Source organism: Pseudophryne corroboree, chromosome 3 (assembly GCF_028390025.1).
Source record: "Pseudophryne corroboree isolate aPseCor3 chromosome 3, aPseCor3.hap2, whole genome shotgun sequence".
NCBI classification, from domain to species: Eukaryota; Metazoa; Chordata; class Amphibia; order Anura; family Myobatrachidae; genus Pseudophryne; species Pseudophryne corroboree.
The window spans coordinates 431,696,185-431,706,040 of NC_086446.1; the positions used below are offsets into that span (position 1 = coordinate 431,696,185).

Consider the following 9,856-nt stretch of genomic DNA (forward strand, 5'->3'; position numbering starts at 1 on the left):
TTTTCAGGCAGACAATATACTGGTGGTCACTGGTCAGTCACACTGGCAGCAAAAGTGTGCACTGTACTCCTGCTATAACTGCACCCCAGTCTCCCCCACAATTCAGCTGTGTGAGCAGTGAGCACTCAGCACAGTCAGATATACATATAGATGATATTATCATGCAGCACACTGAGGCTGAGCACAGATATGGTATGTGACTGTGTATCGTTTTTTTTCAGGCAGAGAACGGATTATATTAAATAATAAATAAAACTGGTGGTGGTCAGTCACTAGTAACTATCAGCAAAACTCTGCACTCTGAGTACTCCTAATGCTCCCCAAAATTACTAAGTAATCAACTCAAGTGTCTCTATCTATTCTAACGGAGAGGACGCCAGCCACGTCCTCTCCCTATCAATCTCAATGCACGTGTGAAAATGGCGGCGACGCGCGGCTCCTTATATAGAATCCGAGTCTTGTGATAGAATACAAGCCTCGCGAGAATCCGACAGCGGGATGATGACGTTCGGGCGCGCTCGGGTTAGCCGAGCAAGGCGGGAAGATCCGAGTCTGCCTCGGACCCGTGTAAAAAGGCTGAAGTTCGGGGGGGTTCGGATTCCGAGGAACCGAACCCGCTCATCTCTAGGAACGACCACAGCAAATATTTCTGATATCTACCGCAATCCCTCCATTTCCAATCGTAAAAGCAGCCTGTATGAGGGCTGCTATTCAAGTTGATATACAGTAGCAAGCCCCAGCAGCTAACGCAATCTGAAGATAGCTTATGGGCTTCTTTTTCGCAAAGTTTACCACCAGATGACAACTACTCATGCATAGCAAAGTGATAACATTGAGATGAAATTGTCATACCACAATTGTATTTTCTATGTGGTTGTTGGTAAATATGCCTATTTAAAAAAGAAAAGAAAATATTAGTGCAAATAGCACACACAGCGTACAGAAAATATATCAGCATATACATATATAATAAATATATATATATATATATATATATATATATACATAACAAAATACATAATCTGGCAAAGTGTATCTGGAGTATGTATATCATACACTGTATAAGGAAGACAAAAAGACAGAAATAACCTCAAAAACATAGGAAGAAACATAATAAATATGTATCGGGTATATGACCTAGAACGGGAGGCCCCCACTGGAAAGTACATCAGTGTTATACCATGTGGTAAGTCTGACTGCCTTGCGTATATAATCGTAAATATGCCTCTTAAGGTTTTAAAGAGTATATGTTATCTTTATCTCAAAGCAGTGTAAAGAGTTAAGTAATGGACTTGTTGAGAAATTGCCCATAGCAACCAATCAGTTTCTACCTATCATTTTAAAGAAAGCACTTGGATAAATGCTACCTCAAAGGTGATTGGTTACCATAGCGAACTACTTCACTGTTCTACTTCTCCATTTTTTTCCATACTTGATACAGTACATAAATCCTAGAGTCACTGGTGAGATATGAGTGTGTTACCTGAAAAATTGGGAATACATTGAGCTCAATCTCTATCACATGGGTAGAGAAATGAAGAGCTCAGGATCCATGACAGCGCATTGACGTTAAAAAGAGTGTGCTTTTCACCAACTCTTTTCCTGGGATGTAATTGGCGGGTTCCTGTCTATAGACAGATAGTTAAAAGATAGACAGTCATTAGTTAGACACTATATGGTCGACAGTCAAAAGTCAGACAGGGTCAAAAGTCAGACAAGGTCAAAAGTCAGACAGTCAAAAGTCAGACAGGGTCAAAAGTCAGACAGGGGTCAAAAGTCAGACAGGGTCAAAAGTCAGACAGGGTCAAAAGTCAGACAGTCAAAAGTCAGACAGGGTCAAAAGTCAGACAGTCAAAAGTCAGACAGGGTCAAAAGTCAGACAGTCAAAAGTCAGACACAAAAAAAATGTTTGATTTTTCTGTTTTTTACAACTTTTGCCTCATTTACTATCCATGTCACACAAACAATTACCTTTTAGTAAAGTTGTGGTGAGCGAAGCGGAGCGGAATGAGACACCGAGCCTGAAGCGTGGCAAACGGACAAATTTCACCAATTTTGGGTTAAAAATGTTTAAAAACACAAAGAAAATTATTTTTTGTGTGTCTGACTTATGACCCTGTCTGACTTTTGACTGTCTGACTTTTGACTGTCTGACTTTTGACCCTGTCTGACTTTTGACTGTCTGAATTTTGACCCTGTCTGACTTTTGACTGTCTGACATTTGACTGTCTGACTTTTGACCCTGTCTAACTTTTGACCCTGTCTGACTTTTGACTGTCTGACTTTTGACCCTGTCTGACTTTTGACTGTCGACCATATAGTGCAGGGGTGGGCAATTATTTCAGCTGGGGGGCCGCTTAACACTTCCAGTGAATGTTCGAGGGCCACACACATGGGCGGGGACTAATATGAATGACAAATATTTGTAGGAGTAAGTCCTGGGCTGCGCAGAGACTGCACAAAGTAGATTTTTGCAGCTCTGCGTACACATACGATCGTACACTTGCACGGGTGAATTTACATTCCCCCTGGGGGCGGCGACTACCCGAACGCAGGACAGCAAAATTTGCAGCACAGTGATCAGGTCTGAATCAGCTTCTTAGTTGCTGAAAAATAAGACCCGTTATAGGGCCCAATTCTGACCCGGTCGCAGCTGTGTATTTTCGCACAGCAGATGATCGGGTCTGAACTGCGCATGCATTGCAGTGCGCAGGCACGTCGGTCCGCCGCGCTGGGGAGCGTCGGGCAGTGATGGGATGGTGCGAACAAAGCGATCGTACAGGCGATCGCAAGGTGATTGACAGAAAGAGGCCGTTTGTGGGTGGTAACTGACCGGTTTAGAGGAGTGCACGGAAAAATGCAGGAGAGACCAGGCGTTTGGAGGGAGGGTTTCTGACGTCAGCTCCGGCCCCGATCATCCCACTGGAAGAGTAAGTCCTGGGCTGCGCAGAGACTGCACAAACTTCTGTTTCTGCAGCTCTCCTGCACATGCGATTACCCTCCTCCCCCTGTAGGCGGTGACTACCTGATCGTAGCAGTGCAAAAATCACACCCTAGCGATCAGTTCTGAATTAGGCCCATAGTTTTTTATATATATATACACAAAGTGTAGTAATCCCGGCACTCCCTCTCCAAATGGCAATGTGCTGCAGTGCCCTCCTAGAGAAACAATGCTGATCCTCAATATAATGGATGGAGACAGGCGGCACTCAAGCAGACTCAAATAGAGTGAAAAAAGCGGTCCGTTTATTAATCCAATATGGATCAATAAACGGACCGCTTTTTTCACTCTATTTGAGGCTGCTTGAGTGCCGCCTGTCTCCATCCATTATATATATATATATATATGTGTAGCCCCCTCAGCGATAGCGATGCGCGGCCCCGCACATCGCTATCGCTGCTGCTAGATTGCATGCAGGCCAATCTAGCGGGTCGCTCACTTCACCCGCTGGGTGAAGTGATCGCCCCCCCCTCGTCTCCCCCCGCACGGTCAGCACAGATCGCGCTGTGCTGAGCGGCAGGAGAAATGTGTGCTGAGCGGTTCGCTCAGCACACATCTCTCCCAAATCGGCCCGTGGGTACTTGGCTTAAAAAACATATCCAGTAATAAAAAAAATAAAAATAAAAAACTGCTGAAAACAAACAAACAAACAGCATCCTGTGTAATGCTGTTATCAATCGTATTCACAGCTCCCCTCTCCCTTAAACCCATATAGTAGTCTCTACCCCCCTTCCCCCACCCCTGAACCCACATAGCAGTCAATACCCCCCTTCACCCCTTCCCCTGAACCTATACAGCAGTCTCTACCCCCCTCCTCTCCACTCTCCCTCCTCCTCCTCCTCTCCCCCCCGCCCTCCTCCTCCTCCTCCCCCCCCCCCCCCCCCCACCCCGTACCCATATAGCAGCTTTACCTTAGATGTGTTTTTTTCACTGTGGCAGATCTGCTGCCCAGATTATCCACCTTCCCTGCCAGATCCGCTGCCCGCTGCGCAGAGCCGCTGCTGCTACCCGCTGCACTCTCCTGCCGTGGCTCCGCCCCTATGCCGCCCAGCGCCTGATGTCACAGAGGAAATCCCGGTCAGCAGACCGGGTATTTCCTCAGCGGCGCTGCGTCTCGGAGCTTCGTAGCGCAATGACAAGCGGCTCAGCCGGGCCGCTTGTCATTGCGCAGTGGTATGGGACAGCGGGCCAGGCAGAATCGGTTCGCGGGCCGCATCCGGCCCGCGGGCCGCATGTTGCCCACCCCTAATATAGTGTCTAACTAATGACTGTCTATCTTTTAACTGTCTATGAGCTATACCACACCCGTAATTGGCATCCTGACAAGATGCCAGAAACCCAACAAGACACCTCTATGAACCCCGTTATCAGAATCCTGACTGTCAGCATCACGAACGTAAGTATGAGGGGAAGGGTTAGGCTGTGTGTTTGTGTGTGTGTGTGTGTGTGTGTGTGTGTGTGTGTGTGTGTGTGTGGGGGGGGGGGGGTTAGGGTAAGGCACTGGCAGAAGAGTGCGGGTAAGGAAGAAAAAGGAGCGGGTTAGGGTTAGGCTGCGGTATGGGGGGGTTAGGCTGGCAGGAGGGAGGGTTATGGTTAGTATGCTGGGTGATGGTTAGGGTTAGGCACTAGAGGGAGGGTTAGGTTTAGGCAGCAGGAGGAGAGGGTTAGACTGCAGAACAGGATGGTTAGGGTTAGGCTGCAGGAGGGGAGGGTCAGACTGTGGAACAGGATGGTTAGGGTTAGGCTGCGGGAGGGGTTAGCAGACTTACTAAAATGTGTCCGGATTCTGAGCATCAGAACGCTGTTGTCTATATTTTGACCACCGGCATCCTGACTGTTAGGATCCAGCACCCAGCCTTTTTTCCAATGAGATTTGTTTAGTTCACGTTGAGGTACAGGGAAGGCTATAGACAACACTTAAGGATGATTTACAGGCAGATCAATTGGCTGACATGTCAAAAAGAGCTAACACAGAAACCTCATAGCATGTCAGCATGAACAGCATCACTGTGAAGGCTAGAGGAGGTGGTTACAATACTGCGAGGTTCCATTTTGTCTCATGTTTTCTATTCTTGCAAACATCTCTCAGGGACATAAAAATGGATACTTGTTGTTGCTCCAACTCTTTGCATCGCTAACTTTTTTTTGGGTAGATGAACTGAGCGCAAATTTCCTACACTGCTGGCACTAATGGCAGCTACAGTACTACTAACCTGCATGCAATCTGTCACGATCCTGACTGTAGTTCTCATATTTGGTGACTTACCTCTGCCATCTGTCCTGGATCCTGCATCTTTTCTGCTCACTGGGTTAAACAGATTGCCAGTACCATGAGTTCCTGAGTGCTGAGTTCTCTGCCTGGAAGGTAAGAGTTAATAAGCTCCAGCTGTGGTGATTAACTTTCTGTGTGAATTCAGCAAGTCTCTGTATGTTGTGCCTACACAGTAATCATTATTGTCATTCTACTATATGCCTCTCTGACTCCAGGGGTCACCAGATACATTCTCCACTGTGCTCAGCAATCTGGAGTTTAGGCCTAAAAGCCGGCATCCTCTGTTCATTTGTAGAAGTTCAGGCTTCAGTGTTCTTTCGGCCTGCTAGGCCTCACTCCACATCAGAGCCTAATCTAAAGTACTGACGTGACAGGGTCTGATCATCTGACCTGGAGCTATCCAATCTTGTGCTAGCCTGAGACTCTCTGAATCACCTGTCTCTGCTCACCAGTCATCAAGGACCAGGAAGCATAAGTCTGGAGACTTGAGTTGCAGACTCTGCCAGTTCCTTGTGTCACACACAGCTCTGTGTAAGCTGTGAAGCTGAACTCCCTAAAGGTAACACTTTAATTCGGTTCCTGTAAAACTGCTCTTTTGCTACCCAGTCTGGGTTACAGTTGTGTTACCATTGATATCCAGTAATTCTCCAGTCTCGTCTTAAAACCACAGCTGCAGTATTCCAAAGTCTTGTCTTAAAGCCACAGTTGCAGTATTCCACAGTCTCGTCTTAAAGACGCAGCTGCAGTATTCTACAGTCTCATCTTAAATCCACAGCTGCTTTATTCTTTAGTATCATCTTAAAGCCACAGCTGTAGTATTCTACAGTCTCATCTTAAAGTCACAGCTGCAGTATTCTCCAGTCTCATCTTAAAACCACAACCGCAGTATTCTTCAGTCTCGTCTTAAAGCCACAGCCGCAATGTTTTTCAGCCTTGTCTTAACGTCACAGCCACAGTCATCGTTCTACTTACAGTTGTGTTTCCAGTTATATCTGGTACCAGCCCAGATTACAGTTGCGTTCCAGTATATCAGTAACCAGCCCAGTTCCAGTCTCACCAGTAACCAGTCCGGTTCTCAATCTCGCCAATAACCAGCCCAGTTCTGCGCAATTCCAGAGAACCTATTTCATAGTAACCTTGAGTACACAAGTACCTACTCCTGTGACAGTATATCCAGTTCAATCTCACCAATACATTCACCATCCTGCTATCAACACCAAGTTCCTGGTGATCCAGTGGTCAGGATACGGCTTCCTCTACCGAGGCCTGGGTTCGATCCCCGGTCAGGGATTGCTCCTTTTTCTCACTGATTCCTACAGACCAGCCTTATATACACATAGTCCTCCAGTTACCCACACAGACTTCACTAACACCGGGTTCACAAAAACCACAGTCATGACACAATCTTAGATATAAACAGAGTTGTACATATATAAAAATAGACACACATCATTAAACAAGAAAAATATCAGCTTCTTGACCCTAGTTACGTTATTATAGCATGGTAACATTTTGATTTCAAAACAGGGATACTTAGGAAATGCTATATTAAGAATATTACTTGCATTAGATCTCAAGTGCTTGTATGTCATGTGTACAGTACTTAGGAAATAATGTATTAGTTTGTTATGAAAAGTGTTCATTAATTGTAGTAAATTTCCATCACTGAAGAAATTTGAACAAGATCAGATGAAATGCATAGAGTCTCAGAAAATATGTATTTGCAGCTTACATAAATACTCAATTTTTATGCTCAATGCTTGCTACTGAGAAAACCCCAACACCACTACAAGAATTTGGCACTGTAATAGTCACAACTGGGATCTGGTACTCTAAACAGACAAGGTAGCATACAAAGAATGTAGGTGCCCTAGACGATCCAGGTGTAGCCATGCTCCTCTTACTGCGATGTGGTTAACAGATCACAGATTAAAATAATGTAGTCATTTTTTAAATAAAGAATTTAATAACATGGAAAAGTTTTTAAATATTTTAGAACTTTTAAAGAACTGTAAAAAATATTTATTTTGTATTTTTTTAACATTTTTTCCAATTTTGTAAAAATGAAAGCCAAATCGGGCACCCTGACTCAAAGACTGCCCTGGCAAAGGAATAAGTTAGTCATTACCTCTTCATTACAAAATCAGCAACATGTTTCTGCATAAATTGGGAGGAGGGGAGGGGGTGTACTACACATTTGCTCCAGGAACACCATGATTCCTTGCTATGCCTTTGATGTTCCTATACATCCTAACACATTAACACTTTACACCCATTGCATCAATACTCTTGCAATCTATTTGTCTTTAGGAGTGGAATACTAACAGTGTTAATACTGCAAACATATCAGTATTCCAAAATGACACAAAAGGCAACTCTGTTCAATCTATGGGGTCACTCCAATTACCTGCATTGTTTTCACGGGTGCAGTAAGTGCAACTGTATGCCACGCTTACAGTACTGCCGACTCACAGATTTTTGTACATAGCCACATAGGGCTGCAGGGGGTACAAGTTTGGGTGCCTTTGCCGGCATTTACACGACACAGCAACGGCAACTCGCACCCTTCGAGGGTAATTGGATTGACCACTATGACTTAAACCTCACTGCAAGCATAGTGAGATACAGAGGGGCACAATTTTATAAACATCATTAATATAATACATTTAGTAATATGCTTATTCCTGTTGTGAATTAATATTCGTATTAAATGATATTTTTTACTTTTGTTAGACCAAATTAGCATGGATCATAAGCCTTCAAAAGCTATGTAATGTGCTGTATCTAATGGTGCCCATCCACTTGTGCGATGCCCTGCGATGCGACATTGCGGGGCATTGCACCAGCAGTTCAGGTGCGATATCGCACCTGAACTGCCAAAGTGATTACCATGCGATCATGCGATAGATCGCATGGTAATCACGTGATGGGCACGTCACCGCTGAGTGAGAGCGGCCTGCGTCCACTCCCGGCGGGTGCCCATCGCACATTGCAGTGTGATATATAGCATGTGTTTTTAAAACCACATGCGATCGCATTGCGATTCGATAAATATTAAGTGCAGCACATACTATCTTGAGACGCGAGATTCAACCGGCGTGCCCGCGCATCACGTCGAAAGGTACCTAAAATGTGCATACAATCCTTCGATTTCTCTCACAGATGCGGTCGAAATAGAAGGTTAGCACCGATTATCTCACAAGTGTATGGGCACCATAACAGCAATGACTGAGAGCTGATTTACATGGCCCCAGTCATGTGAATGCTTTGAGTGGCATGGTCCTTATCATGTGCATTGAATCACAATTAAATCACAGTAAAACTTTGTGCAAAGTATCATCATTTTAATAGCACAAGCCCTTCTGTACCCTGACAGTCATGCACCTGCTGGAGAGAGTACTAGTGTAACAGTGTCATAGAATGTGATTTTATCACTCAGTTCCCAAACCCTTATATTCCCATAAGGAAGAATTAAAATGAATGTATATATATATATAATAGGGATATATATACAAATTATCCCTGTACTACTAGCTAGGGTAATGTTCTGGGCTGATAATAAATAACATTATGGCATGTTATGCCTATTAAAAATATACAGTATGTATTTAATGCAATAAACTATCGAATAAAAACCCTACCCAACAGCAGTGCAAACTAGGTTGAGTAAGAAAGAAAAAGTTATTGGGCAAAACTGATTTTTTTTTTCTGTCTAGATGACGTTAAACTCTAAGTCTAATTGTTACTTATAATACCAATGACACAGTCTCTTAGATTTTAGATATAGTAAATTGCAGCAAAATAAAATTAAATATTTACATATTGTTCTAATTTCTGTAAAAGCTCTAGAGGAAATTGTCCTGTAGTCTTTATCTACATGAGAAACAGTTTACTCATATATTTGCTTCACATTGCTATTAAATGTAACAATTGATGTGAATTCATTATGAATTATTAAGGGACAACAGACAGGTTTCATATATAGGAAGGAGTCTTTTCTAATATTTGTCTTTTCAGAATACCACTACAATTTTTTTCAAACGAATAAAGTAGTAAAATAAACTACAATACATACAAGCATAGTAATTACACCATTACTATATTATAGCAGTACAAACCACAGAAGCTTTTCTATTACAGTATTTTGGCTAAGTGCATAATAGCTCCACAAAAATTGTTCTCCTTACCATTCTTTAAAGCACAGCTATCCAGTTGTAAATATGCTCCAGGATCTTCGGACTGACACATTGTTAGAAGAGCAAGGAGGACTCCTAGGTGATAAAGCAGGGCCATGTTTCAGTCCTCGCTTTGACAGAACATCCAGTTCTAACCAGAGCAGTCAAATCCTGGTACAGATAAATGCAATTCAAATCTGCTTCATATGTTTGTGTCTGATTCAGCTGCAGATATCACTTTACACCACATTTTCAATCACATGGCAATGCTCTCCTTAAAGGAGACTTTCAAGCAGTTAGTTATTAACTATAATCATAAAAATAAAAAATAAAAATGTTATGCGTTTCTTCAAATAATGGAGAACACCCAACGATGCAAGTAGTAGGAAATCTGCATGATCAGAAGAT

The 9,856-nt window shown here is 43.4% G+C and overlaps 1 protein-coding gene across 1 annotated transcript in view; it reads right to left on the bottom strand.

The window, feature by feature from the left end:
• Nucleotides 1-9,615, bottom strand: part of BPIFB6 (BPI fold containing family B member 6) — a 181,899-nt gene extending 172,284 nt beyond the window's left edge. The window contains exon 1 of the mRNA XM_063963591.1: nucleotides 9,461-9,615. Coding sequence (XP_063819661.1) covers nucleotides 9,461-9,566 — 106 coding nt within the window. The 5' untranslated portion in view covers nucleotides 9,567-9,615. The remainder of the gene's footprint in view (nucleotides 1-9,460) is intronic.
• Nucleotides 9,616-9,856: the final 241 nt, after the last annotated feature.